Source organism: Falco biarmicus, chromosome 6 (genome assembly GCF_023638135.1).
Source record: "Falco biarmicus isolate bFalBia1 chromosome 6, bFalBia1.pri, whole genome shotgun sequence".
Classification (NCBI taxonomy): Eukaryota; Metazoa; Chordata; class Aves; order Falconiformes; family Falconidae; genus Falco; species Falco biarmicus.
The window spans coordinates 77,633,586-77,654,070 of record NC_079293.1 but is presented as its reverse complement, the minus strand read 5'-3'; the positions used below and the strand labels follow the sequence as shown (position 1 = coordinate 77,654,070).

The window sequence follows — 20,485 nt, the reverse complement described above, 5'->3', positions numbered from 1 at the left end:
TCAGTGAAGTGCTGTTTTGTTAAGATTCTTTGTTCGCAAGTGGGGCTGGATAGCTGGGAAGAGAAGGCAGGGAAGGATGGCTGAGGCAGGGCAGTGGGGGAAGGAGAGCAGAGGCAGAATTGTGGGGAAGGGCTTGCAGGGAAGGATGGTCCCTTGAATACCCGGGCTGGTTTGATTAAATTTTTCCAGGTTTCTGGCTGGAAACCTGATGTGTTTTTAAGGGCCCTTAGAAATTAAGGGTTCCTTAATTGCTCTTTTGTTGCTGCCAGAGAGATTGCATTTATTACAGCATTACCCCTAGACAAGTCAGCATCTAGAGCTTTTAGGGCTATGCCCTGGCTCATTTTCAAGGACAACTTGCTCCATAGATACTTCAGAGCTTGAAGAGGAGGTTCCCAGAGGTGAAATGGAAAGAACTGGGCTCAGAGCAGGAACATGGTGGCTATTACGTCCAACCCTGTGCTACCTCTAACAAGGCTTATTCCATAGACTTGGCACTGGGCATCCCATCATCCCTCTGCTACTTGACCAGCAAGTGCCCCACAGTGAAAGGGCAGACCTCAGGGAGAGGTAAGCTACAAGCAAGGCCTGGTTGCACCCCAGGGCTCCTGCAACACCTCCCAGTCATCACCGTGCCATGGTGATCATTCCCCAGCTGCTGTTCGGACTGTTCCAGCAACCTGCCAACATCTTTGCCCAGTTTCCCCAGTCTCAGGTCTTTCACCCCAGTTATCATTGTAGCCCCAAATGACCATCTCTGCTTCTCCTCTGATCCTGTATGACCTGGGAAATGGTTCTGATGCAGCATTTGTATCCACAGTGAGCATCCATCACCCACAGGCTGCCTGGAACCATCCTCCACACACTCCCTGTCGCTCTCCTTTGCATCAGCTTTGGTCTTGCACAGCCTCCACACACCCAAACTACCCATCTGGCACAAAAATAACCGAACAAGAAAAGGAAACAGGTTTCTGCTAAATCAGCACTGAATCGGCCAGTCTGAGGGCTAAGACAGAAGGGAGGAGAGGACCTCGTGGCCTGGAGCTGTGGGGGAAAGGGCAGGAATGAGGCCCCTGTGTTTGGCCGCAGCAAACTCTCAGGTCAGTTCAAGTCAACGTGTTTAAGCTGAGGGTGGAGGTGATTTCAGCTCAGGGAGTGGGACTTACCCTCCCTTCTCCCTCTTATCCAGCCTAAGTAAAACTGTGGTGGCAAACAGGACCAGAAACCATCACAGGAGAGGATCTGAAAAGCTGCCAAGGGATGCCTGGTCTCTAGGAAGGACCTGGAGGCTGGTGAGATGGGAGGGATGTGTCCTTCACGTGAGCTGGCCGATCTCTGTGCTGCTTTACACACCAAACCCTGAGAAGGGGCGTTCTCTCCAGCAATAATCTGCGCTAAGGATGCTCTCTTCCACAGTAATTTAGCACCCGTTCTAATTCTAAATTTCCTGGCGGAGGATTTGCACGCAGTAAAAATGTGTGTGAAGGCAGGAGAGTGCCAGACTGCAGGGAGTTTCCTGCAGGCTCTTCTTGCCTCCTAAACTGTTACTTAATGCAAGGCTTGAGCTCCCTTGTGCTGGAGGTCTTGGCTCTCCCCACCCCCACCCCCCCCTTTGTCTCCATTGAAAGCTTGTCATGGCACAACCAGCTCCTTATAGAGCCCACCAACTTGCTCCAATCAATGTTAAGTCTATAAATTAGTCTTTAAGCTACATCTGCTTACGTGATCACTAAATAGCCTGAAGTGATTTAAATCAGCCAGACTTGGGTGAGGCTTTTAAAAAGTGCTGGGCTGCAGGAGCCCATGAAAGATGTGAACACCTGGCTACCTCCAGGCCACTTTGCCCTGCTCCCCACGGTGCTGAGGACATCCAGCCACCCCAGGCAGCTGCCTACAGCCACGGCAGGCTGCTCCGTGCCTGCTTTCTACCACTGGCCACTCCAGGGAAAAGGCTGCCTCGCAGCACTCCGCCAATACGGCAGGGAACACCCAGCGCCGCCAGGACTGAGGTTGCACAAATCCTGGTGATTCAGAGGCCTGGCATGTTCCCAGGCTCCATCACCTATGTATGCTGTGATGGGTTACTAATTTCCCTGTTGGCTTTTTCTGCATCATCCGTGACTTCAGCCTCATGTCCCCCACGCTGCAGCACCTGCTGAGTCCTCCCCAGCCAGGGGCTCCTCCATACCCATCGCCATCCTCACAGGTTCAGGGAAGGCTGTTTGCCTCCATCACCTGCTGCTGTACTGCGACCTGATATCCAGGGGAGCCTCAGAAAGACTCTGGGATCTCATTCCTGCGTGGCAGTAACCCACGTGGATGGAGTCCTTGTCCCCCTTAAAGGACGTTGAGTTTTACGTGCATCGCCTGGTCCAGACACTTTCTGCATCTCTTTGGAATCACCCTTAATGACTGCCCTGGACAACTCCTTATCCTGCACAAACGCATCAAATATGACGTACAGCGCAGGGCCGGCAGTGGACAGCCCTGCATGCCCTCTGCCCCGGGACAACGGAGCCATGGGGTCCCCTATACATCAGAGGGGTGGGAGGAGACCTTAAGCTGTAACTAAGATTATCCGTGATCACTCAGCAATGAGGTCCACCCCGCTGGGTGCAGCTGGGGTGCCTGAGCAAGGTCATTCAGGAAGTGACATTCTCCTGGGGATCCAAATAAGACCCCAGGGCTGTACAGCTGGCTTTGAGCTCTTGCTTGAGCAAAGTGTGCTGTGCTCAGTCGAGCGAAATGAAGCCTGCTGGGTTAGAGGTGGTGAGAGTTATTTGGTGGTTCATCTCCGTACCAGGGGGATTTGGGACGGATTAGGCAGTAGCTGCCCCTGCCACTCTGACGGTCCTTCTGCAGGTGACACGTGGCATTAAGCCGGCAGCATCACGTGTGCTGGGTAATCTGACACAAGAGGGATCTTGCATCCCCAGTTGACATGAATCACGGATTTGCAGGGTGGATTGGTGTCTTTTTGCAATGTTGAACCTACAAGAGCACACAACCCTCCCAGGAAAGAAATGGGCTTTGGGAAACTCATACTGAGTTTTGCAGCACTCTCTGAAAGCTCTGCAAACCACCTTGCCACATCCCTGTCCCACTCAGGCAGTGCTGGGCTCAAAGGCACGGGTGAACGCATGGTCTTCTGCTTAGTGTGAAGCTCTCGGCTTTGCTGCCAACTCTCTGATCATGCCTATACTGCTTGATTCGCTACTTTGATTTCTCCGGTGTAAGCTTAGGGGCACTGCAAGACTTTCAGATACACGCATAAAAATTATATTAATGATTTTTCATTTCCAACTTCACAACCATCGAGATGCCCCAGCTGAGAGCAAGGCTTGGCTTTGTTAGGCACGGTGCATGCCTCAGCCCCAGAGCACTTGCACCTTGCACCAGAGAGGAAGGAAGAAGGTGAACGAGGGCACTATATGATGTGCCCAGAGTCATAGCAGGTTTGGTGAGGTTGAGATTAGCCTCCAGGCTGCAAAATCTGGGTGTTGCTCCCCAGCTGAGACAAAGGACCTCCTGCAAAAGATTCCATATAATCAAAGGGTTATCTCCCCCCAAAAGGTGCATTAACTTTACATACGTTCATTATTTTTCCTCTGAAAGGTGCAGACGTGACTGCTGGGTTTGCTGCACCCGCACTGAACTCGGAGCGCAGGCAGCCATGGCTTTCAGACAGAGATTTCTTCTTTACAGCACTTGCATGACTGTACTGCTCTGGGAGCAGAAAGGAAACTTCTTCACAGTGAGTCTGACCTGTAAAGGATTTGACATGCCAGCCTGATGTGCCCCTCTCCCCTTTCTCACCAGGGGCAAGGACGTAGCACCAGCTGTGCAACCTCACCTCCCCCACCTTACCTGCTGGTTATATCCCAGCCGGTACCCTGGGTGCAGGGTTAAAGCCATGTTTATGTGCTTAGCCTTGCCATAGCTGCTGAGCTTCTCCTTCCTGAAGGTCCTCTGGGAAAACGGGCTTTTCAGCTGTGCATCAGCCTTTTCCAGAAAAGAGATCAGCTCAGGAGCGACGGTGACTAAACCTGCATCCAGCAGTGCTGCATTTAATTTCCCTGCTGCCACCCCCTCCTGGCTCCCCAGCTCCTCGCGCTGACACCCCACAGGGGCACCCAGACAGGAAACCCACCAGCGATAATACACCTGCATTAAGGAAATTTCTCTCCTTCAAGATGCTTCTCAGTCAGTGGAATCAAAATAATACAGAAAAGCAACTTGCTGCTGCTAAAAAGTTTAAGGCAGGAACTGGATTCTCTGTAGGGACACCCAGACTCATCTTAGCTCTGTAGTGGAGAACATGACTTTGTTTTTCCACAGTGTAAAGTGAGAAAAGCTCATCTAATAGGAGACAGAAGACGTGGACTCTGTCCCAGTCCAGACAAATGGCCATGGCAGAGCTGCTCTGTCTGCTGCTCTGGAGGACATGCTCAAGATCTTTATCGGTTGCCATCTCATGCTGGAAAACCAACCTTTTCTCATCTCACCCCAACCACCTGAAAGAACTTCCTGCAGGCAATCCTGCATTTGCCATGGAACCTGCTAGAAGCCACTGTATTTATGTATTTATGTGTTGTGTATATATATATATATATATGTACATGGGAACATCTGCTCTCAGTAGACACTTCCCTTCCCGATTTCCTGGAGATCATAAGGAGGGCCAGAAAGGCGAGAACTCTCACCCAAATTTTGTTGGCGTAACTTCCCAATTTACGTTAATGCAAGCAACAATTGTGGTTTCTATATGAATCGGAGCTGCAAAGTTTCCCATGCAGTGGCTACTTTCCCAAAGAGCAACAGAACACAGAAACGTTCTGTGTCTATGGATATGTGGAAGCAACGGCCCATGTACAGACAATGAGAAAGTCCAAAAGTAAATCACATCTGCCCCATTAGCCTGACCTCTTTGATTGCAAATAAGTAATGGGGAGTCACTTCCAAGAATGCTTCTGGTTTCTACAGGGTGAAGCAAGTGATGGTTCTGTAGCATGTTCTTTAACATTTCTCAAAAAACTTCTTTTGGCGAAACAATTCCTCCCATTCCGTGAACATGCTTTAAACTGCTCCAGATGACTAAGCAGGACTACTGGCTTTTCCTTGCAAGAGAGGACAGCTTGCTGTTAAAGAGAAGATGGTTTCTGGTGGCAAACCAGGTCAGTGGATGTCCTTCCATTGCTCCCTCAGACTGCTGCCACCACCTTAGCAAATACCCAGGGGTGTCCAGTCAACATGAGCAATGAGGTTCACCAACTCTGATTAAAAATACCCTCCTTTTTTTTTTTTTTTTTTTTTTAACAGTTAGCAGATCACCGACCTGGCTGATCCCATGGGCTTGTGTTTGCATGACTCATGGGGTGGCACAAGGGCAAAAAAGGAACTGAATACAGGGAGGCGAGGAGGAACTTCTTGAGCCACTGCTGCCATCAAAAACACAACATGAAATGCTGACCTCAGTCACCCACTTCCCTATTTTCCTTCCAAAGAGCGAGAAAAGTGGAGATGCAGCAAGTTGGATGCTAATAAGCAACGTATGTCACAGCCAGTATGAACCAGCCTGGGCAGCGTGACTGGTGTTTGTCATTACAAGGACTGCAAAGGGGGGGAGCGATGGGGGATTTACAGATCAGCCCACGCATTTTTGGGTAATCTGTGGACTGCCTTTAGGTTCTGTATAAATAATAATAATTAAAAGCGGATGTAACTAATTGGAATCTATTCCACAGCAGCAACATGATCCATCTTATTGCCAATCCCCTGAGTCACTCCGTCCTCCAGATGATTATTTTTCTGCTTTTCCCTAATACAATTTGAACTCTGCCTTTCACACTGCTGATGGATCCATCGTGGCTTGGTGCTGCCAGGGCATTTCAATCCCTCGTCTAGGCCAGACACAACCAGCCCCATTAGCTCCACACTTGCAGAGCAAAATTTGTCCCGTATTCCATCAGAAAGCTGCACGTTTTTCAAGTGAAAATCCTCTCCTCCATCCACAAGTCTGGTGTTAACCCAGTTGTGTTAATGCTTATTATTTGCCCAATGTATTTTGAATTAAAAGCAGCAATGGGCATCCCGGGTTGCCTTCTGGGCAGCCTTGCCGGGTCTTGCTTTGCATCGTGATCTGTCTTTGGGATGAGGCTCCCCTTCCTTGACCTGCTGGGAAGAGCGCGTTGTTCCCGGGTCCGGTGGCCCCAGGGGAAGGCAAAGCCCAAAGCAGGACTCTGCAGTGCTTGCACAGCAGCATGGCCAGCTGTGGAGGAAGGTCCTCAGGTCCTCTCCCCGCACACATGACACGGTCTGTCTTAATCCCCTCCTGGGAACAGCAATCCTGCAACTGCGACCCTGGCTCTGGGAGGAAGCTTTTCTCCAGGATCATTCCCAGGCTCCCGAGGGTTGTTGCTCCCTTCCAGGATTAAGTATCGAGAACGTATGGGGAGAAAAAGTCCATCTTGGCTGGGAGAGGAGCCTTCTAGCCACATTCAAACCTCCCTGAAATCAGGAGGAGTCTTCCTGTGGGCTTCAGAAGGGTCTGGATGAAACCCACACTCTGTAGAGTAAGAACACCTTTTTTTTTTTTCTTCTTTTTTTTTTTAACTTTCTTCCTTTTTTGGGGGGATTTTCTGTCATTCACAGGGGTTCTGTGGTGTCCACTTTGGTGTGGCACTGAAACCTTCCCTTGTTTCATCTCCCTTCGGATGCCTCTAGAAGGTGACTATTGGTCAATAGGTTTTCTGCTGGCTCCGGAAATCAGATGTTTGAATGTTTTCCTCAATAGACAACCGGCAATGTGGGGAATCACATACTGCCTTGATTTGGTGCACCTACAAACCCTGAAGGCCCTGATCAGCCTCAGCAGGGCCTCCCCCACCCCTGCAGGCCCTGGGCTCCTTAGACGGACCTTGGATCCACCCTGAAGCCTCATCTCTGTTCCTGCCTTGGACTTACGTTTCAGCCTTTCCAGGCCTGTCTCTGGCCCCATCTCCTGTCCCTCCTGCCTCCCTGGAGAGACTTGGACCTGTTTCCATCACTTGCCATGGCCATCAATGGGCACTGTGACCAGCACCCTGCTCAGCCCACCCTCCTCAGATGCTGCAGGGTGGTCTGTGAGGGCACTGCCTGTGCTGTGGCCACCCTCAGCTTCCAGCTAATCCTGGCTCATGGAGGGAGGTGTCTGCTCCCTGTCCATTCCTCCATCACATATCCTACATGTCCTACACATTCATAGAATCATAGAATGGTTTGGGTTGGAGGGGACCTTTAAAGGCCATCTAGTCCAAACCCCCTGCCATGGGCAGGGACATCTTCAACCAGATCAGGTTGCTGAAAGCCCCGTGGAACTTGACCTTGAATGTTTTCAGGGATGGGGCACACACAGCTTCTCTGGGCAACCCATCCCAGTGTCTCACCACCCTCATCGTAAAAAATTTCATCCTTCTATCTAGTCTGATGTTGGAGAAGAAAAAGAATAACATGAAGATCCCACCCCACAATTTGATGGTGTGCAACACTCACCGCCCTGCAGTTCCTGCATGCTCACAGCCCTGGGATGGCCGAGCTCCAGCCAAGCCAGACTCCTGCGGGGAAGAGAAACCGCTCCAGCTCCGTTCATAGGGAGCGTGGTGGAGGGAGATGCTAAAGCAACCCGGGGCGCAGCTGGAGCCAAACCGTTTCCTTCTCCCTTCGGTCCCTAGGGTGCCAGGCGGGCGGGAGAGGGTCACCCCTGGGTGGAAGGCCCGGCAGCACGGGCAGTGACACCGCGCAGGGCCCCGCTGCCCACACGCCCAACGCGTGGGTGCTGGGCGCAAGGATGGCTTTGGGATGGCCGGGCTGCCAGCTCGCTGCGGTGGAGCCCCCGCGGGCTTCGCACGCCTCGGGGATGGCGGGTCACCGGCGCGAAGCCACAGGGCGCCGCGGTAGCGCTGATGGAGGAAGCGGGCGGGGGCTGCGCGGGCGCGGAGAGATGCGCAGCCAGATGGGGGGGACGCGGTGCCGCGCCGCAGCGCCGGAGCTGCCGGGCTGTGCGGGGGAGGGGGACCGGGCAGCGCGGGGGAGGGGGGGGGGCGTTGGGCTGCGCGGGGAGGGGGGGCCGCGCTGCGCGGGGGGGCGCCCTTGCGCGCCGGCTTGCGCGGCCGGGTGACGCCACAAAGGGCGGCCCCGCCCCGCCCCGCCGCGCCGCCCCACGTGCGCGCCGCCCCGCCGCGGCAGTGCGCAGCCGGCGGCCCCGCAGGCAGGTGGGAGCGCGGCGGGCGGCAGGGCCCCCCCGCCCCGCCCGGCCCCCCGCCCCGGCCCGCCGCCATGGGCGCCTGCCCCCGCCGGCCGCCGCCGGCCCCCCGCCCCGCCGCCTGAGGCAGCGCGGCTGGACGGGCAGCGCCTCGCCCGCTGCCCCGGCCCCGGCCGCCACCATGGGGGCCGCCGCGGTGTGCCGGAGCGCCGCCACCTCCGCCGGCTTCCTCACGGTGAGTGTGTGCGGGGGGGCAGCGCCCGCGCAGGGTCCGCGGGGCGCGGTGCAGTGCGGGGCTGCCGCCCGCCCCGGGGGGGAGGGAGGGTGGGTGTCCGCGTGTATCTGGGTGTCGCGCTGTCCCCCCGCCGCGGTGCTGCCCGCCCCCGCCCTGGCGGCGGGCACCGGCTGGGGGCTGCAGCCCCCGCGCTGTCCTCGCCATCCCCCTTTTCCTGCGGGCGGGCTGGGGGCGGCATCCTCCCCGGAGCCTTCGTCCAGGGCTGCGCCGCACCCCGAGGGCTGAGGGGTGCCTTGCCCCGTGCCCAGCACCGGGCTGTGGTCCGTCCCCTCCATCCCTCCCTCCGTCCCCCCCAGCTGCTTTCCTTGCCACCCTTTGGGCAGGCAGCAAAAACTCAGCGCCGCTAATTGCAGGCAGCCGCCCGGAGTTAACACAAATATTTTCCGGTGGGTTCACCTCCAGGTTTCCCTTCCCAGGTAGGGCCCTTCCCAGCCTGCGCTTCAGGGCACCATCCCGGCTTTTTGGCGGGGGGAGAGACGGTAATTCGGTGTGTCTGGCACACGCCGCAGCAGCTGCTGCGGCTGGGTTGTGTAACCAAGGAGTGCACTTGCTCTTGAAGTCAAGGTGGATCTTAGCAAGCTGGTGCTGGCTCGACAGGAATCAGAGTAAACAACAACAATCTCAAGCCAGGAGAGCATTAGCCGGGGTAACAGCCTTGTAGCTTTGAAGGCGAAGGGTAACTGCACAGAGCTGGAGCAGCTGGGGTGCATGCACGGTGCTGGCTGGGTGCTCCCAAGTTTTCCCATGTTTCCCGCTGGGAGAGGAGAGTGCTGCAGCACATCTGGAAGATGAGATGCTGATGGGGAGTTTGAGATATGCAGCTCCAGCTGGGATCCTGGAGGTCAGTGGGGAACGGTGGGTATAGAGTGAAGAGGGGGCAGAAAGGGCGATGTGAAGGTGGAGGGAAATGCAACAGCAGTTTTGCAAAATGAAGCTGGGACTGCAAGCGGGTGCGTATTGCTTCTGCACGCATGTATTCTAACCTCTGTGTGTGCTGATTGTACGAGCAAATGAGCTGTAAGGCAGAATTCCCGTTTGCTCGTGAGCCGGCAGGATGCTCCCTTGGCCACCAGCCAGGGTTTCCTCATCCGACATCTTATCTTCAAAATTGTGGGTAACTCCCTTCGGCCCCACAAGGAGTTAATGTTTTTCCAGGCCGATGCAAGTAGGTTCAAATCAGTAGCTGGTGGGTCTCTTACTGCAGCAAACCCAAAGCCGCCCAGCCCGCTTGGTTTTTGAGCGATAGTGGCTCTGTAGCAGTTGTGTAAGGATGGTGTTGGTCTTGCGTTCCCTTGCTTGGTGGGGGCTTCAGGCAGCCACCAGCTGCTGCAAGGTAGGTTCCACCATCTCCCCCAATGCCCTCACCTCGAAGTGGTGTGATGTCACCTTGCTTTGACTCAGGGCTTTTGGGAGCTTGGGGGATTTCATCTGCTTGGAGCAAAACCGGGGATGCCGCAGACGCTTGCAAGCTCGGGTCCATGCTGGCTGCAGGAATAGCTGCTGGGTTTTCCTTCATGGGGACCAGATGTGCTGGTGCTGCTGTTTTGGCACGCTCAGCTGCCTGTGTTTCGCTCTCAAGACATAGCAAAGGGACTGCTGAGCTGGCTAAGCCCCAGACTCGGCTTCACAAACCCCATACCAGCTGCAATAGCTGGTCACGTTGCAAGAAGCAGAAACTTGCTTTACTCTTTGGTACTCTCCTCACAGGCAACTTTTTTCTGCTTGATCCATTTTACAGTGAGCGGGGCAGGAGATGGGCTCCTGTCTGCAGAGTTACCATAAAACTTCCAGACCAGTCTGTTTGTCTTTTTGAGTTTGTTTCATTTTTTTTTTTTTTTCTCCTTCAATGTTGGAAGCAACTTCCTGGTGCTGGTCGGTGGAGGGTGCAGCTGACCTTCAGGAAGGGTGGTGGGCTGGACAGCTCGTCCCTGACCCGTGCCAAGGCATTGCCATGGAGCCAGCTGCAATTTCTACCAAATTCTGCTGGTTTTGCATGGAAACGGCTCCCAGAGTATCAATTTAGCACTGTTGGGCCCTGCTCACTCGCAGCATTCTGCTCCTGCTCTTCTCTACTGGGCTGGCAGCAGGGCAGCACTGTACACAACCCGAGATTATGACTGTCCTGAGGTGTCACCCCCGTTTCAGGACACAAATGCCTGTTGATCCACCAACTTTCTGCTGGCATTTTGACTCACCGGGCCACCGAGTGGGTTTGGGTCCCAAATGAGCCACTGTATTCCTAGTCACATCCCCCATGCATGTGCACGGGAAGCTTGTGGCCTCCTAAAAGCTATTTACTGTGCACATTGCTCACCGGGTCTCTCCTGCAGCATGCAGCTCCTTAAGAGAATGATGGAGGCATGGCATAGATGTGACCATTGAGATGGAGTCATCAAACTGGGTGGTGGCAGGGTGGCTCATGCTCACGTCAGCTGCAGGGTGCTGCTGGCTCAAGGGTTTGTTTTTAGCTGAGCGCAAAGGTCCCCTTGTCTGAACTGTTTCCCTGACGTGCAGAAGTGAAAATGAGTGTTTCCCGGCCTGATCTGCTTTTGTACCATATTTATTTTGTACCATAAAATCTCCACGTGTTGGAATGGGGGGAGGTGGCTGGGAAGTGCCTTTGCCTGTGCAGCGTGGGGCATTGATGCAGAGTTGGGGATGCTCTTTGGGATAGTGGCCGCCCTGTCCCACTTAACCTTTTTTGGCTTCAGTGTCGAGAGCTGCTCCTGCACCGAGTATGGTGAGTAGCACTGCAACTGCTCAGAACCAGATCTGCTCTTCAGTGTTTTCTTGCACCAATTCCTTTTTTCTGTGTTTTATTTTCTTACCCTATACACTTTCTTTGGTACTGGAGTAATGAACTGAAATCCAGCAGCTAAGCAGAGCTCACTTCATTATTCTGTTGCTTTTGTCACCAAAACTGGGTGTATCCAGCCCCAAAGGTCTAGGTTTGGGTGCTGCTTGCTGGGCAGTCCTGCGGACGAGGGACCAAACCAGCAGACACCTCTTTTTGTTGTGCTCCTCCTGGCCTTCTCCTTCAGAGATGTGAGTGGTGCCAGCCACAAAACCTGAGCAGCTGATTTTTTTTTTTAGGGATCGGGGGTGCCAATCTGAATAAATAGCAGATGCTCAGCACTGCTTAGCCTTCCCCCACTGAGACTTGCTCTTGTCCCTAAGCTTGGAAGTGCATGTGCAACTGAAGATCTGGAGGGACTCAAAAGCACCAGTGCTGCTTTGCTTGAGATAGTGTTTGAAACACCAAACCCAGACCTGGTGCTGTTACGGTAGCGCAGGTCCCACTGGCTTCAGTTGCCCGGATGGGTGATGGAAAGATACTGGAGACAGGAAGAAAAGGGAGAGCGGGAGAGGATCCGTGGCATGTGCTTACAGCAGGGTTGTCCATGGGTTTCTTGAGGTCTGGCTTGATGCAGAGGGAGAGAATCAGGATCCCAGACAGCAACACACAGCTCATCCCTGGAGAGGCAGGAGAGCCTCTGCCTGTCCTGCCTCTCCCAACATCCTGTCCTGCTTGGCACTGGCACTGGGAGGAGGAAGGAGTATCATAGGTGATAACCCCTCACGCCACCTCGAGAGGCTGGATCCTGCTGCATCTGGTTTGCTAACTCAGGGTTGCATCATGAAGATTACTGGGGGGGGGGGGGGGGGGGAGGGTGGTGGCAGGTTTCCTTATAGCCAGCTAAGCGCTTTGTTAAATCATGTCTTAGGGGAGGGGAAAAATAAAATTCATCCTGTAAGCCTTTGCTGCCTGCCAGGGCAGCCCTGCTTTTTAATTTGACGTGCCGTAATTAGCCTGGCCATGTAGGATCCTCGTCAACTCCTGTGGGCTTGCCTGCTTTTGCCTGCTCTGTAATTGCTGCTTCAGGGGGGGTGGGGAATATTGAAGTGTTTTGTACAAATCCCGAGCTGTAAATTATTTAGCAGGTGAAACAGAAATGTGCTGTGTGTTTCCAAGAAGCAAGAGAAGCAAGAGACTGCACCAAAAATGACGCGGCGCAGCTTGCAGCTCTGCCGCGATGTGCCTTCTGCAGAGTCATGTTGTTGGGAGGCTTTCTTTTTTTTTTTCCCCTTCTGAATATATTCTTGTTGGCTGGTAGCCCAGAATAGGTAGCAGAGCAAGAGGCGAGGGCTTGTATGACATAGCCAAGCAATTTGTGTGCCTGGCTGTGCAGTTGGAAAGCGTTAGGGTCTCTGGTCTTTTTACCTTCAGTCTAGGAAGGCACCTTTGGAAATTCAAGGTAACGTTGGCTCGTTCCTCTCTCTCCCTCCTAACTCAGCCTGCAGCTGTTTGAAAATGTTTTGTATTGCTTTGCATGCTGTATGAGGTTGTGTCAGCCTTTCTTTTGATACGCCTTTTTTCTTGGTGTCTTATCTCCATTGGCATAACTGACATTAAATCCATGGACCCAGAGGTCTTCTGGAGGGAGCAGAGGTCCTGCTTGGTAGCTGGAGCTTCTCCTGGGGGATGGAGCAGCCGAGATCCAAAGGCATTTAGGGATTAAAGCCCTGGGGTTGGAAACAGGTAAACAGATTTGTAGCCATTATCTAGCCGTGCCCAGCTGGGTACAGTTCAGTGTCTGAAAACTGGAGACCTTTTACCTGTATCTGATGCAATGAGGAACTGAGTTTCAGCAGAGCTCCTCAAAGAGCTTAAAAATAGCATCAGGTTTTCTCTTCTGTTACTAATGCATCCGGTTTAAAGTGGGCTCAGGTGTGGTTGGAGGCTCGAAGTGTAACATCTCTTGCGGTCACATCAAACCCTACGCTTGCACAGGGTCATAAAAAGTCATGGAAGGGCAGAGAGGTGAGGAGCAGTCTGGTAACAGCTGCTAGCCCGGATTTCATCCTGGCTTGCGTGGTTTAGAAAAGTAACTATTTGAACAAGTGCAGATTAACAAATACAGAGGAGGAAAGTTTTACAGGTCAGAGCTGCCACCTGCATGTGGTTTTTGACTTCAGGGCAAGTGCCTGGCTAGCGCTGGAGCCTCTCAGCCTTGAAATGCAAAGCTGGTCTGAATTCTCCTGGGGTGACCAGGTAGCACTGCTGAAACACAATTAGCAGTATTTACCGCCCTGGCAGGGTTTCAGTATAAATGATGCTTAGTCTCACCAAGAAGCATGGTGTCAAATTTAAGGATTATAATCGTAGCTGGTGATGTGTCCGGAGGGCGTGCTGCCACCTGCTCTGGTTCTCTTCCACTCTGACCTTGCTGAGGTCCCTCCCCTGGGTGTAGAAACATCTCGGTGGTCCCACAGCTCTGGGACATCCCTTGTGATCCTGCAAGGGACTGCTGGCAGAGAGGCTCCAGTTGCATGCTGTTGTTGACTAATACCTCCCTCCCATCTGTCTTCCAGCTGCTCATGCTCCTTGGCACCACTGATGGTCAGTCAAAGCTGACCTCCGAGCAGAATGCCATCAGCCTCTCCCCAGGCAAGTACCGCCACCTTGACCGTGCCACCAACAAAGAGCTGATCTGCGACAAATGTCCCGCAGGAACCTATGTGTCTAAACATTGTACAAAGAGTACCTTAAGAGAGTGCAGCCCTTGTCCAGATGGGACTTTTACTAAGCATGAGAACGGCATAGAGCGGTGCCACCCTTGTAGAAAACCCTGTGAACTGCCAATGATTGAGAAAACTCATTGTACTGCCTTGACTGACCGCGAGTGCACTTGCCTGTCTGGTACGTTTCAGACAAATGATACCTGCGTCCCTTACACCGTGTGCCCGGTCGGCTGGGGCGTCCGCAAGAAAGGAACCGAGACGGAAGACGTTAGGTGCAAGCCGTGCCCTCGTGGTACCTTTTCTGATGTGCCTTCTAGTGTGATGAAGTGCAAAACATACACTGACTGCTTTGGGAAAAACATGGTGGTCATCAAGCCAGGGACGAAGGAGAGTGACAACGTCTGTGGTTCTCCAGCATCTCTTCCGAACATGTCTTTGACTTCATCAAGCACCGAAGCGAGCGAAGAGCCCTATGAAGTTCCACCAACTGCTCATCTTCCCAAAGGTAATGTTCACCACCGAAACACAGACGTGGTTCTGGTCATGGGGTTGAGTTCCTGCCTCTGTCAGGGTTCATTTTGGGCTGTTCAAGGCCAGCCTAGTCTAAAGCGTGGATGGTGCTTTTGCTTCTTGGCCAGAAGGCAGCTCCAGAGTGCATCCCGTTGCCCTCGCTTGTGTTAAACCACATTTAACGACATTTTCACTGGGACTGTAGGCATGATTGGACTCCTGGCTCTTCTGCTGTTTGGGCTGGAAGGACATCATGTTCCCCAGCCTTCCGTTCAGTCTTGTGTGTTGTGCTGGCACAAGTCTTTGTGCAGTTGTGGCAGACCTGAGTTGGGATGCAGCAGGAAAACCCAGAGGGGAGAGGAGCTTTGCTTCACCAGACTCCTCTGATGGATTCACTGCTTTCATGCCTGTGCATTCCTCACTGCATTTCGCCCTCTACTGTGCCAGCATATCGGCTTGCATGGGAACTGTTGCCAAAATAGCCCTCCAGAAGCCTAGGCTGCCCCATAACTTGTTTTATTTCTTCAGTCTTTTAAGATTTCCATTAGTTACCACTGGTGGGGAGAACCAGGTTGAATTCCCTATTCTCTTGCTTAATTGGAAATGGTACATCATCCCAGTCTTTATTGAGATGCTTTAGCTGTGGTGGTTGCAGTGATGCTGTAGGACCCCATTTGAGCTGGTGCTCGGCACTCTTTTGGGAAGCAGCTTCCTTACAGTGTCTCAGGTGGGGCATTTTAATTAAAAAAATGCAACTTGTGGTGGCCTGAACACCTGAGTTGGTAGATGCAATAGTAGGGAATTGCTGACAGCAGTAGGCTTGCAGTGCTTCTCCTTTGTTAGGTTTCAAAGCTTGATATGACGGTGGTGTGTCATTGGGAGAGGACAGGAGGGTGTTCCCTGAACTTTGAAATCAACTGTAGACAATTAGGTAAAAGTTAAAGCATTTTCCCTGTTTGTATCCTGGTCAGAGTGTTTTGAATAACCAAGTCGGAGGCAAAATCAGGTTACAGATGGTAACACCCACTCTCGGGCTCAACTGGTATGAGACATGATCTTCAAAAGCCAAGTTTCCAAAGTAAGCTCTAGTTTTTGCCACAACACCCTTCCTCTTCTCACCAGGGTTTGGTCAACCATCTGGCTGGGACCTGAGAGCTGCTGGTTGATAAGAAAACTCAATAAAGATGGAAAGTAGCTCTTAGGGGAGGAAGTTTGGTTGCTTCTGTTTCTTCAGAAGCCTGTGTTGTAGTTGATGCATCCACACCCCCTTGCAGTGCTAATTAAAAAAAAGTTTGTGCTTCCTTAGCAAAGCCCAGTAAAGAGGTACTAAGCCTCCAAATTATCGTGTATTTCTAGCCCAAATTCCACAATTGGAGTAAACCAAATGTTTGTAAACCTAAGAAAGAACAAAATACTCCCTCAAAGTTGTAGGTTTTCTGAGAAGTACTGGACGTGGAACAGACAAGATTGACAGCATGCCTTTAGTAACTTTTTTTTTTTTCCAAATTTTTTTTTCAGTGAGCTGCCACTAGCCTTAACCAGTAAGGGTCAATTTTACCTTGAACCTACCCGTGTAACTGTACCCATCTGTGCCCAGAGCCAAACCTCAGCTTCACCTCTTCCCTTTCTCGCAGCCTAGCATTGGGTTTCTGTCTGCTGGCCAAGCAGATGCTCAGGCAGGTCTTAGACTGTGATGTGATGCCGTATCGTGTCTCTGGTGCTATGACACTGAACTCTCCTCTCTTTCTGCAGGTCTGAACTCTTCAGTTCCTGATTTTGTCCCCTCTCCAGCACCACGCGCGTCCAGCAGCATGGCACAGCCGGCAGACTACTACAATGAAACCTCAGCCAACGAGACGGACGGTGCTGGTGGGACCCTCGCCACCGGCCAGGCGCAGAGCTACCGGCACAAGCAGACCAGCCAAGCGCTGGAGAAGCAGCCGTCGCTGGAGATGGTGGGGGGTGAGAAGTCCAGTGTCCCATACAGGCCCCCCCGGCGAGGTCCACAGAATGTCCACCAGCACTTCGACATCAATGAACACTTGCCATGGATGATTGTCCTCTTCCTGCTGCTGGTCCTGGTGGTTATCGTTGTCTGCAGTGTCAGAAAGAGCTCACGGACTCTGAAGAAGGGACCCAGACAAGATCCCAGTGCCATTGTGGAAAAAGCTATTATGAAAAAGTCTACCACCCCCACACAGAACAGGGAGAAGTGGATCTATTACTGCAACGGGCATGGTGAGCAGTAGCGACTGGGGGCCATGGGGGCAGTGTCCTCTCCGCTGTCTCACATGGTTTTTGGAGGGGCCACTCCCATGTCCAGTGACCAGTTGCTTTTCTGATTTGCTGGGTCTTGGTAGTGAGGACAAAGCCTATGTACTATGTACTGGTTCCTCAGACGTTTGTTCATCCTTGGCTTCTCCCCCTTCCTGTTCCCATGGTGGGTCCTGGCTCCTGAAGGAAGGGTTAATGGAGGGAATGTTACCTGCTTGCTCCACTAGCTCCTCTCCATCTTCCCAACCATCCTTGGTAGAAGGATCGTCCTTCCCCCTTTCCACTTCCCTTTTGTTTCATATTTTTTACTTTCTTAGTGACTCAGGCGTGGGTCTGGTTGTCTTTCCTATTGTCCTTTTTCCCCTCATCCTGTCTGTTTCTGGAAGGCTGAGTCATCCCCTGCCTCTTGGCAGCCTCTCAATTTCAGGTTCTTAGCCCTAAATCCCAACTGCTGGCATGTGTCCCCAGCCCTTCGCCCATGCTGGAACCAGGAAGGTTGTCCTTAAAGGCTGTATTGTGGACGTGTACAGCTCTGAGTGTCATTGGAGGCTCCGCTTTGTAGCATTTTCTGTTCTTTTGGTGGATGACTTGCTGTCAGCTTTTTGCAAGACTTTAAAGATGACCCACTGTGGTCATTACATTGAAATTTGTAAAAATCAATGATTAATCAACAGTAGCATGAATGTGAGCACCAAGCAGCCATGATCTCCCTAGTAGGATGTGTGGTTCTTTCTCAACAAAGCTACAGTGGCAGTTTTGCCCCCCCACCCCCATCCTGTGCCAACCGCACTGACAAGTCCTTACTTTGGGTTGAGGTTGCTCAACCTTAAACATCCGCTCACAGTTAACCTTTAGAAAAGCACATTTAACAAGGGGGGAAGCAAACAAAGAATGGATTGAAAAAAAGATTGGAAGGTTTAAGAGATCAGTGCTCGATGAAAGTCATCCTTGAGTGCTTAAGTACAAAGCAAAGAAGGCTTTGAGTCAGGCGTCTTCTGTCACGTACTCTCTTCTTCCTCCTGCCGATTAATAGATCTACACTTTGTTTGCCTTCATTAATGCTTTTATAGAACCAGTAAGGTCTTGTTGGAATTAGTTTTGTGCCTTCTGTTGTGTTTGCACTACTTACCAGGTTTTTTTAACTCTCTTCCATCCTTGGGGTGCAGTTTCTTGAGCTTTTTGCCATTTTAGATAACTCTTGCCAATAACCCCTGCACCCCATTGTCCCTAAAATCTGTGGTGCCTGAAGCGTGGTCCTTGAGACTGTGGTGAGTGATCTGCAACAGGGCTGCAGAACCTTATTACACATCCTTATTTGTGGACACTACCAGAAATACTACATGGCTTTGGCCATGGTTCATTGGCCAAAAGCGGCTGGTTGTTACTAATTTGTAGTAACTCTTTTCCTCGAGACTTTAATTAGCAGTTGGATGAATTTCTGACGCTCTCCTGGTGGTTTTCTTGGTTTGTTTGTTTTTGTTTTTTTTTTTTAAACATCTCAGAGCAGGGGTTGAGTTTCTACAAGGCAGAAGTGCTGGAGTGTGAAGAGCAGATGGTGTTGTTTTGAGCAGGTGCCACTCTGGTTTTTAACTTGATGTTTCAGACCCTGTGCCAAAATGCCTGCCCTGCAGGTGGCCCTTCTGGAGCTGCCTTTGTGGGCAGTGTCACGTGTTTGGTCACCAAGCATGAGTCAGGTTAAAGAAATGGTGCAGTTAAGGTGATATGTGGTGAGCAGCAAGGCTGTGTTAACCCATATACACCTATAACTTCACCTCCCAGATCTTGTCATCCTTTGGGGGACAGCATCATCCACGGGTCATCCTGTGCTTCCCAAGATGAGTTGTTCCCGTCTTCTCTGTAGTCCTTTAACAGCTGAAATCAGCTAGTGCATCAAATTCACAAGATACTTGCTAAGTTTTCCCCTTGTCTTGGGAATTAAGCTGGATCTAACAGCAAAACCACACTTAGGTGATAAACTGGTGCAGCACCTGATCGAGTCTCTTGGGTCTGGAGGCAAATTGCCCCATTACTCTGGGCTCCTGGCTGGGCAGTTTTGCACATTTCTCTCATTCATTCTTGCAATAGTCATGCTGGTTCTGTGTTGGCATGGGTGGCTTCATGGCTTTCCTCATGCCACTGAATGTCCTCAGTTGAACTTTGTGTAATGAAGGCAGATGAGCGCAAACCAATTAATGCTTTGTCTTGCTTTTAGTGCAGCTCTGGTGTTGCCTGAACCACGTTGCGCTAGCTGGAAGAGCCTCGCTCATTAGTTCTTTCTTGGTGGTGGTTCTTTGTCATGTTGGATATGGAAATTGTTCTCCTCCGCAGTCGTGTATAAATCCCTTTGGTTTTCCTATTGAAATGTCTGGCTCTTCAGACTGTTTGCTTGAAATGAGAGAAGATGTAGTGCCATAGAGGAACTGACCTTTTATTTAATAACTGGCTCTACAGCTAAGATGTACTGCAGACCTGCAGCCTCGTGGCTTAGCTTTCTGCTGCTCCAGCAGTGTTTGTACCCAAATCATGCTTCCTCCTGAAGCAGCATTTCAGACAGGGGTGAATAGAGCCAGGAACAGACAGGTCCGGGCTGTTGCAGAGAGGAAATCTTTCTCCTCTGATGCTGCTAGCGCAGATCCCTCCATGGTAAACTGCCAGAGCAAAGCCTCCATAGATGTGAGGACCACAGCTGCTCCCTAGATCTTGAGGTGCCTGCCTGGTTTGTGGTTGCACTAGGGGTGTGGAGGGCAAGCAGTTAGGTTTAAATCTTCTTTCGGGGCTGGGGGTGAAGTCCCAGAGTCTGGTGCTGGCAGTGCACCCACATCTGTATGATCACCCCACCTATGTGTTGGCTGTCCATGCCAGCAAGGGATTGGACCATGTTTATTGCCAGGGCAAAGACTGTGTATATGGCTGTTGCACACAGTCTCCCCACTGCTGCCTCCTCCTAGTTTCCTAGTTTACCATCTCCTCCCTCCTAATCCTGTCGGTAAACAGATTTAACCTTTGAAAGGGAATACCGGGTCTGAGGTAGGCGCCGCAGCCTCTGTGCAGAGGAGCTGTGGAGCCCTCACACCAGCACCCCTCAAGCCTCCCGTGGTACCAGACGGCCATCCAAGGCTTTGCCGGTTTGGATTTTATTGCTGAATGCTTCAAGCCCAGCAGTTCAGAGTGAAGCGTGGTCAGGGTGGCACTAGCACTGCTTGGTGCTGGAGCAAAGACATCTCACTGTGGTTAGGCTCCTTCCCAAAAGAGGAGGATTTTTGAGTGGAAGCAGGGGCTCAAACTCTTGCCCGGTTCCTGAAGGCACTGGATGTATTGAATTGCTTCAATTGTTGACATGGGCGTGTGATCCTAAACAGCAGTTGTCTTGGGGTGTTTCACTTGTCCTCGTCTCCCCGTCAGGTGGTGTTTGTGCCCTGTGCTCTCTCTAGTGATAATACACGCCTTAAATAACAGCCCAAACCTAAAAATAGTAGCTTGGGAAGCCGGTGTTTAAACTTAACCTGTGTCCTTAACATGGATGTGTTCCAGCTGAGACAGCAAATGCTGGTGATTCTCACTGGATGAAATGGTTCAGAGGTCTGGGAAGAGCTTGTGATGACTAACGGCCTGAGTTAGCGGCCAGCCTACCTCTGCATCTCTCC

The 20,485-nt window shown here is 51.9% G+C and overlaps 1 protein-coding gene and 1 long non-coding RNA gene across 3 annotated transcripts in view; one reads left to right on the top strand and one right to left on the bottom strand.

Moving 5' to 3' along the window:
- Nucleotides 1-1,633: 1,633 nt before the first annotated feature.
- Nucleotides 1,634-8,127, bottom strand: LOC130151400 (uncharacterized). Its single transcript, XR_008822569.1, has 3 exons — nt 7,525-8,127; nt 3,868-6,752; nt 1,634-3,765 (listed from the first exon to the last, which is right to left on the bottom strand). It is a non-coding gene; the product is annotated as an uncharacterized LOC130151400 (long non-coding RNA).
- Nucleotides 8,128-8,280: 153 nt separating this feature from the next.
- The window catches only part of TNFRSF21 (TNF receptor superfamily member 21), a 35,264-nt gene continuing 23,059 nt past the window's right edge, over nt 8,281-20,485 (top strand). The window contains exons 1-3 of one of the 2 annotated variants that reach the window (XM_056343623.1): nt 8,281-8,474; nt 13,908-14,562; nt 16,320-16,805. In XM_056343623.1, coding sequence (XP_056199598.1) covers nt 8,421-8,474; nt 13,908-14,562; nt 16,320-16,805 — 1,195 coding nt within the window. In that variant the 5' untranslated portion in view covers nt 8,281-8,420. Of the gene's footprint in view, nt 8,475-13,052; nt 13,075-13,907; nt 14,563-16,319; nt 16,806-20,485 lie in introns of those variants that run through there. The other variant, XM_056343624.1, reaches the window with a different exon arrangement.